The 19,472-nt window shown below is 32.9% G+C and overlaps 1 protein-coding gene across 2 annotated transcripts in view; it reads right to left on the reverse strand.

Moving 5' to 3' along the window:
* Nucleotides 1-9,676: 9,676 nt before the first annotated feature.
* The window catches only part of LOC141903226 (BTB/POZ domain-containing protein KCTD5-like), a 35,111-nt gene continuing 25,315 nt past the window's right edge, over nt 9,677-19,472 (reverse strand). Inside the window, exons 4-6 of one of the 2 annotated variants that reach the window (XM_074791300.1) lie at nt 18,773-18,868; nt 11,658-11,770; nt 9,677-10,859 (exon numbers count right to left, since the gene is read on the reverse strand). In XM_074791300.1, coding sequence (XP_074647401.1) covers nt 10,787-10,859; nt 11,658-11,770; nt 18,773-18,868 — 282 coding nt within the window. In that variant the 3' untranslated portion in view covers nt 9,677-10,786. Of the gene's footprint in view, nt 10,860-11,657; nt 11,784-18,772; nt 18,869-19,472 lie in introns of both variants that reach the window. The other variant, XM_074791301.1, reaches the window with a different exon arrangement.

The following is a 19,472-nucleotide window of genomic DNA, read 5'->3' on the forward strand; positions in this document are numbered from 1 at the left end:
AAACTAAACAGCGGAGATCTTTCAAAAGTTAATTTTTTTGGTTAAAAAAACTTCATGTAAATATTTTTAGGAGTCAATATGGAATATGTGTTACTTAATCAACAGTATAGTGAAAAAATACGATGCATATTGGAATAGTGTTCAGTAGTCCTTTAATTGCGCTTCAGATATAATATAAATGTGCATTTAAGAAATTTAAGCTTCCTTTTTTCTTTTTCATGAATAATTGTATCCCATCTTTTGTATTTTGTAGTTTTTTCCCCAGAACCATGTAATAAATTATCCTCTGTCGTTCTAAAATCTAACCATAATGCATATTTATTACCGGTATAATAATCAATTTGATTAATATTACAATTTTCAGATGATTTATTTTTTTCATTCATAAAATGTTTTCTAATTTCTGGCCACTGATCTATCATTCTCGTTCCTTGACAAAATATTTTATTTGCTATGCCTTCGATAGTTATTTCTACTTTTGTTATTTCAGGATTATAATACTTATCAACCTGTACTGCGCCATTAGAATATGTAGCAATGGTAACAAATATCAATACACCTTTAATAGATCTTCTTGGGAAGTTAATATTCTCATTAATTATTTCATCATTTGCATTAATATTTAAAGTTTTAAATTTATCAATATAATCATATAATAATGAAAATCCTTGATTGTATTGAGTTTGAATTATGCTAGCAATATTTTCATCAGTTACTGTATCATATTCTAAACATATATTCGATAATTTATATCCCATATCTTTAACAACGCTAGATAATACTATTTCATTAACAGGGGCAAATGTTATCTCGAATATAATATCTTCTTGAATTGCATATTTATATAAAGGTGCATTATTATTTATCAATTCAAAATCTAATGGAATTTTATATTTGCTTCCATGAATCTTTTTTATCAAATTATCTGTAGCATTAATTATTATTGCATTATTAGCTTCTGATCTTAATTCATTATGGTTTTCTGATTGGATTCCTTGAAATATCATATTATTTCTATTTTCTTTTGTCAACCATCCAACACTATCAACAACATAATCATTATCATGGCCAGTTACTTTTATAACAGCTGATAAATAAATACTATTTGGAACTTAAAAAGTATTTTGATTTAATCTCGGGATTCTAACATATAAAGTTTCATCAGGATTAATATTAGAAGGATTATGAGTAATTATGTGATGAGATCTCCCTGCTTTAATAGCATTAGATATTCTAGAATTCTTAGAAGGATTTATGTAACTCTCACTCATTTATTTAAGAGAAAAAAATTGATTATTTATTTTGGATCATATTCAAACCCAAAAATAATTGCACTTACAACTGTAATTAAAAATAAAATAATACGTTCAGCAGCAAAGTTAAGAATATTCCCAGCAGATTTCAATATAAAACCAACAAACGATGCTATAATTCCGGGTAAAGCTGCAGCAGATTTTTTAGATAGTTACCATAGATATTTTGCTAATTGCTTTAAACCATCTTTAACTTTATCCTGTATAGAATTATTATCATTTGGAGGTTTATCCGGTTTATTGGGTGTAGGCCTAGATTTTAATGAAGTTGATATTGCTAAACCTATTGTTGTGAATACCATAGTTACAGCTGTTAGAATTGAAAGAATTGTTATACCTTCTAGTTTAAATAATAATTTTATTCTATCTTTTAATGATATTTCAGAAATTGGTTTTATCAACAAATCTTTAAAAATAACTTTTAATCCATTAATATTATAATCACATGATTTTTTTGATAATTTAATTTCTTCTTTCTGAAATTCTATGTTATATTCTAAATCATCTTTTTCTTTTTTTAAATTCGATTTCTTCAATAACTTTATTATCTCTATCTAATTTTAATTGTTCTATTTCTCAAATTTTATCAGTTCTATCTTTTTCTTAAGTTCTAATTTTAAAATCTCTTATACTTTTATCACGTACAATTTTATCAGATGCAAGTCTTTTACTGATAATTTATCTAATTGCTTTATCAGAAAATATATTTAAATCTTCTAATTCTTGATCTGTTGCATCAAGTAATCCATTTGGTAAAAGTTTTTCAATTAAAACTTTATTTGATTTAAGTTTACCAGAAGTTGTTTCTGTTTCTACATTATTATTGATTGTTTCAAATAAGTCATTAATTCTTTGTTTAAATACTCTTTTATTTTGATTTATTTCTTCTTGTGTAACATTTTCTATTTCATTATTGCTTATTGTTTTAATTCTAGATGGTTCTAAATTACTCAATGTTGATTCTGCTAAAATGTTTGTTTTGTTTTTTATAAGAGGTATCAATATAATAATCATCTTTCAAATGATAATAATATTCACCATCTAAAAATTTTAATTCTCTTACTAAATATCTAGCACCTCTATCATTTATATTATATCCAGATCTTTCAAATATAGGTTTGAAATTATAAATATATTCATTATATTCTAAATTTTGTTTTACTAAATCTGGATTTTCATTTTCGGGATTTATTCTCGATTTAGGTTTTTTTTATCAAACTCGTCTGTTGACGGGGCTTTAGAACCACTATCTGCTAAATTAGAATTATATGCTGACCCATCATCATTATCAATATTAGTTTCATCATCATTATAATCATCATCAATATATCCTTCATTATTATTTCCCATTTCTCCCATTTCATAAGCTTCTCCACCTTCTACATCCATTTATATCTTATAAAAATTAAAATCTAAAATACGATATTCCTCCTATTACAATTCCTATACAAGTTATAGCTAATTTAGTATTTTCATGGGATTTATTATCATTATTAGTTTTAATTATTTCATGTTGAATATTATCAGTTTTTATAATTTCTGTAGTATTGTAATCTTTTATTTTAGAATCATTATCCAATTTGATATTCTTAGTTTTAGTTTCTGTTGATTGAATATGTTTTTTAATTTTTTCGCCTTCCATTAATTTTGGAGCAGTGATAATCTTTTTATTTATGTCATTTAATCCAAATGAATTGTTTATTGTTGCAGTCTTAATCAAATTATTGCAACCAATTATATTTCCCATTTTTAAAACTAAATCATTAGAAATAATTAATAAATTAGGGCCTATACATTAATTTAATCTAATATGTGATTTATCTAAATAATTTTGGTACCTGACTATATTTTCTGGAATCGATCTATTTTTATCATTATGAATGGAATCTTTGGAATAATACTTTGAATTGTTTTTTTGTATCAAATGAAGTATTATCATTTCCAACTATTGGTTATCTTGTTTCAACTTTCGCACCAAAAATACAAATCAAATATATTCTATTTCATTTAATATTATTCGGATTCGAAAATATGTGTGAAATCTAAATATTGTGTGAATAAATTTTAAATCACAATAATTCAAATTTTTATCTAAGTTATTTAAATGATTATTCCAACTTATACCACCGCCTGTTGTTGCACAATAAACAGCAAAATTCAATTGGTTCTGCCAATATTTCGTATTAGATTTTACTTTATATATATGATATTCATCTCGAGTAAAAGTAACTTCATATGTATTAAATATATTTTCCATTTTAGAAATAAAAAACTGTGTTTCAGTAACATAAATTTCTAGATTAATTAATGAATTTAAAACTAAATTTTTATATGTAATATTTTTATTAAAATATATTGCAGGAATATTATATTTAATTGATTTATTATATTGGAAAGCTTTTGGAAACCCCATTTTTATAATAAAAAAATTAATAATTCACTAATTCTTTTAATAATTTAAATTGTTCTTCAACTGTTATATTACCATTTAAACTTATTATATAATCTAATGTACTTTTTAATTTATTAATTTCTTTTATATTAGATTTTATTTTTTCTTTATAACTTTTTGAACTTATGCCGGTTAATACACTTGAACTTAAACCTAAAGCTCCAATTGAGATAGCTAAAGGTGTTAATGGTGAGAATAATGCTAAAAATGTTATTACAGAACTAATTGTTACTGAACCACTGATAATAAAATAATTATAATTTTAGATTTTAAATATTTTTTCTTTTTAACTTTTAAATCATTTTCAAATTCTAATATTTGTTTTTCCAAATATAATTTTGATTTAGTTTTATTTATATCATGAGAAATAATATCAATATTATCAACTTTATCATCCAATTATTTAGAAAAGAAATAACTAATTAGTAAATTTATATGCAACAAATAATACAATAACAGTTCCACCTAAAATCCAAATTATTTCATATTTCTGTTGTTCTTTACTTGGTGTATAATAATCTGATAATTTGGGTTTGTATAGATGTAATTTTTCTTTATTTGTAACTGCATTATATAAACTCATAGCTTCATCAACTGATTGAAAATCTCTATGTGTAATTTCTGGTTATATGATTCTTTATTGATGTAATCCATATAGTTTTGTCTGTTTTCTCTATATTCTTCTGCTGCTTTATTATACTTTTCTAACGATAAGTTGTTTTTTTTTGTTCTGATAATGGACCATTTTTATCAATATGCTTGAATAAATAACCACCACCAGTAAATGCTAAAGCATTAACAATTGCCGATCCTATGATAGTTATAATTGCAGATGCCATTTATTTAGTAAAAAATTACGCTTTTATATAGGAGGAATATATTTTTGTTTTTCTAAATAATCAATTGTTAAATTAGATAAAGTAACTGCTAACTTTAATTTTAAAATATCATTGATATCAAATCTATCAACATTAACACTTCCCATTTTGAATACTTTTTTAAATACTATTGAATAACCAACAGTTCCAACTGATAGTAATGCTCCATTATATAACCCAGTAATTATCCACTTATTATCACAAAAAAAATTACCATCTTCAAAATATTTAGTTAACTTAGTTAAAATTATTTCAACATTTATTTCATTACTACTTTTATGATTATCATATATTTCAGTTAATATGTTTTTAATATGATCGATAATTCCATCTTCATTTAATTCATAATATTCTAAGGGTGTTCTAATTAAATCAATTACTTTTTCTATATTATAATTTTCTTTATTAATCATTGATGCATTGTTAAATGATTTACTTTTTATATCAGTAATTACATCATTAAGTTTAATTCTCATTTCTTTACCATGTTTAAAATCAAACCCAAAACATATACTCGGCCCAACAGTTATATTCAGTTATATAGTTAAAATAATTACTCTTTACATCTTAAAACTAATTCATAAATTACAGGAAAGTTATTCAAATCAATTACGTATCCATTGTGATTTCTAATTTCTAATCTAAAATTATTAAATTGAGGAATGCATGGTTTGAAATCGCATTCGGCTAAATTATAATTTATTTGAGTTCCAAATTCTTTAACATTCTTCAATGGTAAAATATTCAATAAACCAGAATTACAAATTGTATCTTTAGTTGCTTCTAATGTTTTTGTAGGATCAATTAAACTGCAATAAATATAAAAGTGTGTAAAAGGCATTAAGTTTGGTGTAGCATCAGCATTACGTATCCTTACATCCGGGGTTATTCTTAAAATTTTAGCTAAAGGTTTTTTAACTAGAAATTGATGCTGATCTTCATTGCCTAATTGTATTCTTACTCTATCAGAGCTATCACTTTTAATAAGTCTTAATTCAAATCCAGCAGATGCACCCATTTTTGAGCGTGCTCTTTTATTAATTTCTTGGCTAATGTTTCTAAATTATATAATCCTGGTTTTAGATAAAGATGAAACCATCTTTTCTTATTTCTGTCATGAATTAAAAAGACTCTATGTTCAATAGATTTATCCGATATATTATAAAAAGAATTACATAGACTTACATTTATTAATTTCAAATCTACACAATTTTTAAATTCTCTATCTAATTGTACTAATAAATTATGTGATTTATAATCTGTATGTCTTCTTGAATCAACAAATATTCTATATTCTTTTAATTCTACCATTTAATTTACATATTTTATTCGAAATCTATTTCATGGTGCCCGTTTTCATTCTTACCCTTATATATGAAATAGAAATCACCAGAACATAATTCTTCTAAATCTTCACTTGATAATCTATGAAATCTATCTGGTAAATATGTTCTGAATTTATTTTATTTCAATCCTTCATATTCTAAGTGAATAACTAATTTATCTCCATATTTGTTAGTAACTGTATCAATATTTGTAATTAAATATTTCTTATGAATTGTTTGTTCATTTAACTTCTTAAATTTTATAATCTACAGATTTAGCATTTGTGATATCTTTAATTCTATCTAGAAATGATTTGATGTTCTCACTGTATATTTGTTTACTCTCCATTTTAATAACAAATTTTTTTATTAAAATGGATTTTAGAAGTTATTCATTTATAAATGTTAATCATTTATATGTTATTCATATATATATATGAATATTAAAGTAATTGGTAATATAGGGGTTCAGGTTACAGGTTGAGAGGGCGAGTGAGTAGAAAAATAAATTCGAGTGTGCGAGAATTTATTTTTCTACTCACTCGACCTTTGGCCTGAACCCCTATATTTCCACTTACTAACACTGAGTAGTAGAATTCGTTTTCGTACTCTGGTCTCTTAGACCTTGAGATCTAGCATAAGATTGATATCGCTGCTTTGGTTGTATATTTGAAAATTCATGCTCTGTCTGCTTACTTTGGGTGTACCACGCCGGCGCGTAAGTGCTAGACACATTTGCAGTTTCTTGGATGGTTTCTTCGTGGGTGTGTGAAGCATGACACACGTGCTATTCCGATATGAGATGTAGTTTTAAAACAAATAAATTACTAAATTGACAATTAAGCAATGCCTTCCAACGAAAACCATAGGGTTAGATAATTTTTATATTACAGTGAATATTTTGAAATTTCAGAAGAAAAACTAGGCATCTTGCACAAGTTATTTTGTACGAAAGGAAGCAAGTATCATATGCGTAAGCAAAAACGGACTTTGCTAAAGCTAAACTCCAATAAGAGGCTTCAGGTCTCAGAATTCAGACCAAAATTGACCTTTTGGCGAACAAAAAAGGTGATAGGATGACCGTCTTATTTTCAATCAAACCAAAACAACCACCAATCAGCCATCTTGAATCTAACACGGTTAGTTGTTGGGCTGAAGAGATGTCTAGGATGTAGAGATTAATGTATATAGCAACAAGAAAATTAATTTTAATTAATCATTTGACGAAAAAATGTAGAATTTTGGGTTAAGCTAATGTTGGTTTGCAAATTTGAAATCAAAGTTTTAAGAAATTTGGGGAATTATGAGAATTGGCGAGTAGGTGATACAGGCCTTCGACTGTAAATAGTGGTTTAATCTTTTATTGAAATTTGTCAATAACGATAACTTGTGACCGACTTCATTTCACTTATGCTCTAAGCTGATCTGCAACTTCATTGTCTCCATGGCCGAGGAAAGAGCTCTTCTGATATCTGATTCATCATCACTTTGGAGCATATCGTGTGGCCTAGCCCAGTCAGTTTGGCTGCCACTCGATATCCTCTTGAGTCTGGGTTGAAGTACTGAGACATGTCATTTTAAATAACTTGTTCATCTTATTCTGTATTAATTACCCCTGTGTTTTGTATGTTGTATTTTCTTATTGGTTTACCTTTGTCAGCAGTATGAGCTTGGCATTGAGCCAATTCATGTGAAATCGCGGTACGTATTTTTATGTGAGCATTTGTTTCATTGGTTCTCGGCTTAAACGACGTATAATCGATGCGATTGAAGACATGGCGAACCTTCCATCGATGACGTGGTCAACTCAGTTAAAATTCTACGAAAAACTGTTTTTGGCGGGAAAATTCTTAGCTCTTGCATATAAAATTACAATGACCTCGATTGGGGGACGTTGCCTCTACGAGCGAATGTGATTGGCTGTTTTTGGGATATACGGGGAATTCTGGCGCTACTAAAATAATTATGGGAAAGCCATTAATGGCGAACGTTTCATTGGACTAGGTGCCGTATATGTGCGAATCTAAAATGCTCATTGCTGGTGAGAATATAATTATTTCACATATCGCCATAGGTATTGTTTCGTTTTAATACCCGGTGATTGTGTTGTAGAGATCGAAGTGAAGCGAACGTTCACTACACAAGGCATCCACGTGTGCGCAGGAGCGCTAACATTAGACTGTTGCACACACAAACACACGCTTATACACACTACTATATGGTGATGCAGTAACGCTGCTGCACGTTTGGTGTGATAACAGGCTGAATAATCGTCGTAGCAGAAGATGAGCGCTGTGTTTTCTGTTTGATAGAATTTGTAATAAATTGTAATTTCTTGTGACCTGAAAATACTAAGCAGCAAACTATAGGTATAGGTCGAGGTATGAATATTGTAGTGGTAAATTCCAGGATTTAAAACGATCTAATACTACGCCCCGGTGTTTTAGCTTCCGCGGCCATACATGGGAAGAGGTTTCGTTTCCAAGACACAATATTCAGCCACCCTCTGATATGTGACATCATACGAATTTTATTTGAATATTTTTTCATATTGTGAACATTTTTTTTGAAAATATAAAATAGTTTCCAATGCCGCGCCTACCTGTACCCTACAAAATTTCGGACGTAGACCATAAACAAATGTTTATCTTTGGTCTTATTTGACTACAAAATAATTCTTTAAGAACGATAAAATACAATATAAACTTCTAGAACTTTGAAGTCACAAATTAAAAAGATTTTTTCAAGCAATGCCCTTACTCCAAACAACATCTAGCTTTCAAACCACACTTTGCCCATGGGCAATTTATTTTTAAATTTATTACTTGTGTTTTGTATATTGTATTTTCTTATTTTTAAATTTGTAACTTTATTGAATTTGGGAATCTGATCAATATAGAATTGAATTGTCCCCTGATACACATGCCATCAGAGGATGCGGAGCCATATACGACAGGTATGCTATTATAAATTGCTATTCGGAATGATCGTTCTCATGAAACCCGCATACCCCTAATATTGAACATATTTTCTAAAACATTTGGATATTGAAATCATATGTTTACACATTTTCAAATTGACCGCTGGTAGCCGCCGATAAAACTCACGCGGCCCTACACAGATCGTAGATAGCTTCGTCCACCAGCATCCCCATGTCAGGGTCTTACTTTTATATTAGACTTCTGCACCGTGTATACATCCTATTTTTGACCGAATAATCCGATTTACTTATCATTTCTTTTTATGCCTGCCGCTTCTGATATAATCATAGATCCATTACTATTACAATACGTCTTCTCATGATATTCAATGCCATAAAATATTTCGAGGTTCAAATAGGGCTCATTACATAATCACAGTAAGACATTCTACATCTTTGTCAATGATATTTTGCCAAATAGCTTGTATATTTACACATAGACCTGACATTTTGCACGATTTACGGTTGTGATTTGTAAAATGACGCTGAAGGGTAACATTGTTTAGGTTTCATAATGGTAACGTTTTATAAGGCGTCAAAAAATCAAGCCAATCTGGATTCCGTGTACGGCTGGATGCATGGACAAAAATTGAACGCAATAGCCTGCTGAGACCAAAGTTCCAAGTGGGCTAAAAATTCATCATGTATGTATAAGGACTTTTCAACAGACGTAAGTTGTCTAATAAACAAAATGAACTAGAATGAACTTAATATATCTATTTGAAACATATAACAGGAAAATTTATTCATTTTTGAATTGCATTTTTTGGTAGTAGAAATATATCATTGGTATGATTCATTTTCTTATGAAATTTAATATCAACAATCTTTTACTCTACTGTCTGATGGTAAAGATTCTAGGGATGATGCGCGAGTTTTTATGAACCCAATAACTTACGGCACAGATTTGGTACATTATGAGTTGGTATGTCAATGAATTAAGTACAAGTATTAATACAAGATCAAAATAACCTGAAAAATGAACATTCATGAAAAGGGGACAAGGGCAGAGAATGGGGTGAAAATCTATATGTCTTTTCAATCTTAAAAAACATTTACATTTATAAAACAAGCGTTATTGATATACTATTTACAATTCACTCCCCTGGTTGCAGGTGGTAGAACTTATCTCGTAGGCATTGTTGTTTGGATAAATAATCATTGGGCCAGGGGTTATGAATGATTGTCTCCAATTCAGGAGTAGTGATGCATGTGAAAATGAGACAGCATTGAATAGAATTACAGGTGCAAACATCTTTCGTACTAGAGTTCCATTATCAATTTTGAATGCATCCACCAGCAGAGCCGACTCCACATACAGTCAAGGATGCATGCATATAACATCCAGAAATGATTGGTCTAGGATTTCAACCTGCATGCATGGCATAGTCAGGGTATGACATTCGTTATCCACATTACAATGAAACCTACTATGAATGCAAGTACCCTTTGTTTGCCTTTATCTACAGACATGATGTGTATGCAGTGAACATCGTGCAGATTAACACAACTTTCGCAGAACAATAGAACAATGATTCAATCTTCGCTGTAAAACATCTTTCGTACTAGAGTTCCATTATCAACTTTTGAATGCATCCACCAGCACAGCCGACTTTACATACAGTCAAGGATGCATGCATATAACATCCAGAAATGATTGGTCTAGGATTTCAACTGCATGCATGGCATACTCAGGGTATGACATTCTTTATCCACAATCCAATGAAACTTACTATGAATGCATGTACCCTTTGTATGCCTTTATCTACAGACATGGTGTGTATCCAGTGAACATCGTGCAGATAAACACAACTTTCGCAGAACAATAGAACAATGATTCAATCTTCGCTGTTGGACAACTTTATATGGACACAGTAATTGTCACATCCGTGACCCACGTTGCTGTAAAACCTGAAAAAAATTAATGCTAAATAATGGTTTTCTTGACGCTCTGGTTTAATAAGGGAGCTATTATGCATGTCTAGTGGTCCTATTTTCCCCAAATCATTGAAAATCCCTTTGAGGAATTGCAAAACGATATTCATAATCTGTTCCCTAAAAACTAGTTTATTTCAATGTAATGATCTGTTTTAAATAATATAATGCAAGGTTGATGATGTAGGGTAGCAGGTGCAGCAGGGCATAGGCCATACCTGCCTTCCCTATAAAGCATAGTTTAATTGCCCAGACAGTAGGTCAATGACTTTTCTTCCCATCCCATTTTCCATGTAGTCAGCATAACGGTCTAGTTCACACACGTTCAGCAGACAATGCTTAACAATGTCAGTTGGTGGGGTTATAGGCAACATTCTCTCTATGAGTGATGCTTCAATTAATGAAGTTCACATGATAGGCACTACTCTCATGCACTTAGAATGACTCCAAAATCCTCAAAAACTTCCCCCATTTGGGCTACATTCCTACAGTATTTGTCTTGGCATGGATACAGGCTTGTTAAATATCGTCCCCAATAATGACAATATAAATCTTTTATAATGATTACAGAAACCCTGTCTTTAGCACAGTTGACACATAACATACATTCTGTCTTCTTTTTCTTACCATACAATAGCCCCTACAGAGAGTTAGATAATCATAAAAGGGGTAGATACACCTATCAAAGCATATTGAAAATTTCCCGAAGTTCACAATGTAAAAGCTGTTAGTCCGCTCATTGGTTCCACCAGTTGGTTAAACATAAGATCTTACCCTGGCTTTATCCGTAGGCTCGCTTTCTTGACCATTTGCAATATTCGGACATTCCTTGGAGACAACACACAAAAACTCTGCATGATCCTCAGCTCCATAAGTATATGATGAACCTATGTTTATTAACTGAAAAAAATGTTATGACTGAAATAACTTTTGTCTTAATGTACTCTCTCATTCAATAATTAATGCAAGATGGATTAAAATATGAAAATGATAAATTATTCAGCTATTCAAAGCCCCCTGGTGACCATATACAAAAACCAATGACCTTGAAACTCACAATAATCCAACATGTCATAAGCTACAACTTAGCAATTGATTGTGCTTACAAAAATTCCAAGTACCAATATATATATAGGCAAATTATATCATTCAATATTCAGCTCAACCTAAATTCCATATGAGGAGATGAATACTACTCTAGGTTAAAACCTGTCCATATTTTCCTAATAAAAACCTTTTTCTATCTACAAATGAGGGCTGATGACACAAAGATGGCTGCCCATTATGTCACGCTTGACTTATCAAAGGATCTGTCTGTAAAAAGTAAGAGCCTTTCTCACAGTACAACCATCATGAATTTCAATGAAAAATCGCAAAGCATTCGGAAGCTACAGTCTGGTAATTCAGGGCAAAAATAACCTTTTTGGCCACAAAAATGTCACAGGACAGCCATCTTGGAACTGATTGACCAAATGTTTCCTATGCTGATGCACCAAGTGGGGATAAAAACATATGTGAAAGATCAAGATAGTTGATCGATGCGTTTTCAAAATTTCCCAAGAAAACTTCACTAATGTGTGAAAGTGCCCATTTGGCAAACAACAATGACTGCCAGTCGGCCATCTAGATTCTGATTTCGCCAGTTTTATAGGGCACAAGATGTATCTAGGGTAGATGCATGTATAAACCAAAGATCAACACAATCCATTGAAGCATCTTCATAACTAATAACCTGATTCGGTCTACGGACCGACGGGTGGATGGACAATGGACGAAAAGTGAACGCAACAGGCCGCTGGGACTAAAGTCTCAAGTGGGTTAAAAAGCCAAGGAATATTTAAGAGAATTGGAGATGAAACTATCTATGGGCAATGTTGATATTGAGACTAATCTTTAGGCCTATATCTAATGACATTATTCATTTTTCATGAGGCATATGATATAATTTGAGTAAAACAATCAAAATACATATAATAAATTCAGAATAACATTGGTATACAATGTAGATTGAGCTGAATTTTTCTGTAGGGCCATTGATTCAAAAATAAATGCTTTGCGCTATACCACAGAGGAAATCATCCATACTATGATCAATATTATGATTACCAGCATCATAGTCAGTATGTTTTTATGTTAATTTAATTCATGTTAATTTTACATGGCAGCGACTTATGCGCATTCTAACTGCCCACATGAATTCCCATACTAAATTGACTAATTCTAATCGAAGAGCGTGCCGTTCTCATCGAGAATTCAGTGGCAAAATTATCTATTTAAGTAATGTAAGTACCAAATAGAGATGGGTCAGGAGTTCGAGGCCGCATAGCTCCATACACATTTTGGTCACCTCCAATTGTTCCCGGTCTACACGGGTACAGGTCATCAAAGCTCATATGGTGTCCACGGGCATGGACACATAGATTTTAAATGGTCCAACTAAATTCTATTGCCAAAAAAATTCAACAGTTTGAAGTCCTGGGCAAAGGAAATCACCTGTGGTTTACACGGGGATTACTGCAGTTAAGACTAATTCAGGAATTGATCTAATAATCCCGAAAAGAGACAAATCGAAAGATCTTTGTGTTCGATCTATGCATTTAATGGAATTTTTAAAATCTATTTTAGCCTTGACCATTCTTTCCTTCGCTGTTTTTCACTTATAACTCCTTTACCATCTTCACCCGTCAAGGGATTCGAACCCACTCTGCTAAAGCCATTCCCCGAACCCCTTAACCTCACGAGTCGTTGGAGTCGTTACTAGGCGACCACAATCAGGTCGGGCCAATCACAGCGCTTGTTACAAATTACATTAGGCATCTATGGAATTTCCCGGTAAATGGACCAATCAGCGAACACGGAAGTATTGTCGCGTGTTGATATATGACGTCATGCGCAGTAATGAAATCGCGCGTCGTGAGGCCAGGGGGCTAGTGGAAGCGAGTTCGGGAGCGATACCAGAACCCTGGCAAGCGAGGATGCTCCTTTACAGGCCGAACCACTTATCACTTGAAATTTACATGGGCTCTACAACACATAAAGCTAAACAGTAAAATCAACAAGAAAATTAATTTTAATAAATTATTTGTGAAATTGCAAATTTGAAATCGTAGTTTTAAGAAAGTTGGGGAATTATGAGAATTGGCGATTGGGTAGGTGATACGAGGTCTTTGACTGTAGTAGTGGTTTAATTTTCTTATTGAAATTGTCAATAATTGATAACTTGCGACCGACTTCATTCACTTTTGCCTCTAAGCTGGTCTGCAACTTCATTCCCTCCATGGTTGAGGAGAGAGCTCATCTGATGTCTGCTTCATCATGACTTTGGAGCATATCATTGGCCTAGCCAGCCGGCCCGGTCCCAGTTTGGCTGTCACTCGATATCCTCTTGATGTCATTGAAAATAACTTGTTTATGTTATTCTGTATGAATTACGCATGTGTTATATTTTTAAGGTTTTCTGACTTTCGTCGTAAACCCTCCTGTAATTCTGTTGATTATTATTATTTATATATTTTCCGCCTCATTTCCTAAAAAAAAATTCATCTTCATTCAGATTCAGCAACTGACAGCTTCTTAACAAAATCTTTAAATTGATACTGTAATAACGGTGTGAACCAGCAGATTGTCTGAATGTACTGTCTATCCTATTCGAAACTTATATTTATTTACTAGGTAACTGTCAATAAAGAATTGAATTGAACCTGAATGCACATGTACCGATAATATGCCCAAAAGAGGGAGACTCCTAGAATATCAGTTCCGAGTCCATGAGTTCACGAGTCCCGTGTTCGCGAGTCCAACAGGTTTACGAGCATTTGTTTGTTGTAACCTCTTTCGTATTGTTGTTTTCGTGTCATACCAGTTATTTTATACACGTAAATTGCATATCTGTTCATGTAACTAAAATCGTCAATAAATAATATTTGAATCGGTCAAATTTGTAAATCAAGGTCGCTGAGTCGTTGTTGGCTACTAGAATTGCAAAATGTACCATGTTGATAGAGAATTTCTCAGTTTTTGGTACAGTACATGGCTAATATGCAAAACAATATAACGGCATTTCGAGGGTCCAGAGGGCTAGGTCCAGCAGATCAAGAGGGTCTAGAAGGTTAGGATTAGGGTTAGGGTAATGGTAAGGTGAGGCATTATAATAGGGTATGTTAAGGTAAGGTTATAAGTTGTCTAAAAGTCCCTTCACCAAGCGGTTGTACGGCTAGCGCATACGGCTAGTACGCTTCACTCACTCTTCGGGGTTTGCTTGTTCGAGTCCCGATTTTACACTGATTCTGATTTTGACTTAGTCGTGCAGCTTACCAAAAATCAGAAAGTCTTGATATCAAATCGATTGTCTGCTCGAAAGATATCTATCCCACTAGTCTGTAATTGACGACACTTGAACAAGCATCATCGTTTATACCGGAGTCACCATATCTACTGTTGGAGGCATTATTCACTGGGAAGGATAAGGCCTTAGTCACGTTCAATTGGCCAAGCAATCGTGCAGGCAACACATCCGAGAATCCTTCGGCCATTGCAACTTGTTCTTGGTGTACAAATGCATTCTTTTTCCGCAGCATCAAGGTTTCTGGTTGATACACTGAACAAACATGGCTTTTGTTGTTCTTATGCTAAAATTCAGCGGTATGTACGATGTGCAGCAGTAGAGCATGGGACAGAGCTGACTGGATATGAACCAGGTTCTTTCGTCCAATATGTTGCTGACAATGTTGACCACAACATCATTCCACGGAATGGGTATCATCACCACTGTTACACCAGAAATTTGTCAAGCTTCACTAATACATCGTGTCTCTGTGTCAGCCGAAGACATTGCCGCTGTTGAATGGTGATGAAAACCATCGCTTCAAATGAAAAAAGAAGAATTTCTCTCAAACAAGCAAAACAAGCAGAAGTTCATCACCATCCTTGGTAACAGATTAGAAAAAGTTGGTTGTGAGGTGCACCATGCAAAAGCCGACGCAGATTTGTTGATAGTAAAGGCTTCTGTGGAATGTTCATCAAGACATGATACAATACTAGTAGGAGATGACACTGATCTACTGATTCTCCTGTGCTGGCACGTCAGAGCTCATGCTTATGACATATTGTTCATGCCAGAACCATATTTATTCAAATATTTCAATAAAAAGATTAACTTTTTAAATCTATTCCAAATCATAATAAATACGTTCTTATCTGTAAATTTACTCAATCAATCGACTCAGCAGGTGCTTCAGTTCTTTATATAATCACAGGAAGACATTCTACATCTTTGTCAATAATATTTTGCCAAATAGCTTATATGTGTACACATAGACCTGTGACATTATGCACATCGATTTATGGTTGTCGTTTGTAAAATGACGCTGAATGGTCAACATTGTTTAGGTTTCATAATTTTAATGTTTGATAAGGCTTCAAAAAATCCACACTTTTAGTTCAAGAGCTAATGGTTCTGCCTTCTCAACACATGATACTCTATAGGCTGACCATGTGTGCTGGACCATTTGAATAGGTATACCTAAGATTCACCGAAAATTCAGTTGAGTACTACTAGTCTGTTGGTTTATCATGGTTGCCAGAATGGTGATGGATTGTTAACCCTTACAATACCACTACCGTATGGCATACGGTCCAAATTGGCAAGCTAGCATACCCGTACCGTATGTAATACGGTATCACTTAACCCTTCTTCTAGAAGGGCATATCTATCAGTATTAGCCGGTGCTGGCATCTGCAAAAAATCCAAGATGGCAACAGCCAGGAAAAAACAATTTGGCTTGATGAAACGGTTCAGCAGCTCTTATATGATGCTGACAGTGATGCTGGTGACTTGGAATTTCGCTGTTGTCATATCGCGGAAAGACGGAATCGCGGAATTTTCCAAAAACGCGGAATTTCTTCATTTTTACTTTAAATAGAAAACGGGTTTTCCCACGGGGATACCCACTGTCGGACAGGGCACCGGACCGATCGATGCAACGAGTTAGGTTCGAGTCCCATTATTTGCAGGGAATTTTATATGGAATTATTATATTACGATACCGTTGACTGGCTGCCACCTGAAGAAGAAGTCAGAATCAAGTGGGGTGAAAGAGACCAGGCACCTAATGTCTATTTTTACTGGGCAAACTTCGGTTATCGAAGATCATCGACTTTTTGAGAACTTCAGAAACGAATATTATCAGATAAATATTGAGCACGTTCGCGGTGTCGGACCGTAGTTGTAGATTGTTGCAAACATGAAATCCTACGACCAAACAAGAATCGGTTCAAATTCCTTCGTCAAATTCGTCCAGTACCGGTACCAATGAGATTCTTTTGATCCAAATAATCAGCATAGGAACGTATATGTTATAGCAGTCACAAAGAAAACATTAAAAAAACGAAACCATTTTATAATCTTTCATATCATTTAATTCTAAAAGATAAACCACATTCGCTTATAACAACAATGTAGACACACAACACGCATGAACAATCCTAAGCCAGAATGAAATGGTGCATAATGTCTATTTATTTTCGTCTGACATCGATCCAGTTCCACAGTTGTGAGTTAACTCTGAGTTACTTAGAATCAATTCATTTCCAATGTTTTAAATCCAGAGACCAGAGTCAAATCTTAACTCGGAACTGAGTCCTGGAGAATGACCCATGGTGTCATCAAAAATCCTACGTTTACGTACCATCGATTTGTATTCCTTCAGTTAATGCAGCGATACTCTGTATCACTGAATTCGCAAAGCACGTATTGCCTAGGTTCTACATTATTTGGAACAGTATCGTTAAGTTGTTGACTGGCGATATAATAAATTATCAAATACTAATTCCCGTGGTTGAAAACCTGGGTCTGATGCCCTGTCCGACAGTGGGTATCCCCGTGGGAAAACCCGTTTACTATTTATAGTTAAAATGAAGAAATTCCGCGTTTTTGGAAAATTCCGCGATTCCGTCTTTCCGCGATATGACAACACCTTTGGAATTTGGTAGAGAACAAATTGAGAGTGACAACGAATATGACAGAAGCAGTTCAGATGATGAGACTTAGTCAGAAAATAGGTTTATGGTGCCGGCAATGATTTTGATGATGAAAATAAAATCAGTGACAATTTTTTAGACCCGGTTGATATGGTTGTTATGGCAACGGAAACACCTACTACAATAACGAAGAACCAGAAACTGTCCATCCTCAAGGTCACATATATCCAAATAATTTGTCTTATTTGTAAGCCCAATGGTTATCAACACCATGGTATACAATGTATCAGTGTCAAATACATAGGTAACAATTTTCTGAGGCCTGAAATTATACCCCAATGAAACCACTTACATCCGGCCTTCCGACATATCGGTGGAGAAGTTGGTAAATCAGTGGAAAAATAAATTTTTTAGTTGTTCCATTGCTTTGAAATTTTTACTACATAAAGTAAGGATATATGGCATACGATTTCAGTTGGAATTGAATAGATCAGTGCATTTTGTTGGGAGACAGAGCAGTTTATCTGAAACTTTTTCGTGAATTTTTTTCATGGCGGCCATCTTGGAGTAAGTGACCTTGACCTCAAGTTCACTTATATCCAAATTATTTATGTCTACTTTGTTGGCCCAAAAGTTATCAACAACATGCTATATAAATTTTCTGTGTCAGATACCATGGTAATTATTCTATGAATTTCAAATATACCCCTATAAACCCCTAAATTCCCTCCGGTACAGCAGCGGAGACACTATGTGGTATTGAAAGGGTCAATGTCTAGGATAGTGACAAGTATTCTACTTGTTGTAAAGAGTGTAGACATTGTAAAAATAGCAAAACAGATGGAGTGAAGAGTAGTCTTTTTCCTGGGGCTTGACCTTGCACAGGATAAACCTTAAAAGTGTAGACTTACTTGTTCAAACCTCCAACCATCAGACATTGTTGATACCATTTGAGTAAGTTCCTCTTCAGAACATTGTAAAACTCTATACACATTTTTCACGTGTGACTAAAAATAAATAACAAATGTTTTACATATGCCACTACGTTAAAGACACATCAAATATGATGGCTAACTTCCTTAAATAAATTGCCCATGGGCAAAGTGTGGTTTACCTTGAAAGCTAGAGGTTGTTTGGAGTAAGGGCATTGCTTGAAAAATCTTTTTAATTTGTGACTTCAAAGTTCTAGAAGTTTATATTGTATTTTATCTTTCTTAAAGAATCATTTTGTAGTCAAATAAGACCAAAGATTTGTAACAATTAAGACAAGAAGATTTTGTAAGACATTTGTATGAAAAAATATTCTGAAGTTCACAAGCACTTATTCCCGGTCAAACATAGGTGCCCAAGATAGATAAAGGGGCACCATATCCAATTGAAAAGGCACATTAAGTAAAAAGCACAAAGAAAATTGTCAAATTAGTGGATCCAAACCCCCCACGTTGTATGAAATATCCTTGCCCTTTTATTGATAAATAGTGCCCTTTTAAATTTAGAAGGTAGATCAAAATAGTGCCTGGATAGCCCCTGGCAACCTCTAGGCTGTCAACATCATATTTCATGCCGGCCCCCTGGTTGCCAGCATTATTTGATTTGAATCGACCCTATGTC

The sequence above is a fragment of the Tubulanus polymorphus genome, chromosome 4 (genome assembly GCF_964204645.1).
Source record: "Tubulanus polymorphus chromosome 4, tnTubPoly1.2, whole genome shotgun sequence".
Lineage (NCBI taxonomy): Eukaryota > Metazoa > Nemertea > Palaeonemertea > Tubulaniformes > Tubulanidae > Tubulanus > Tubulanus polymorphus.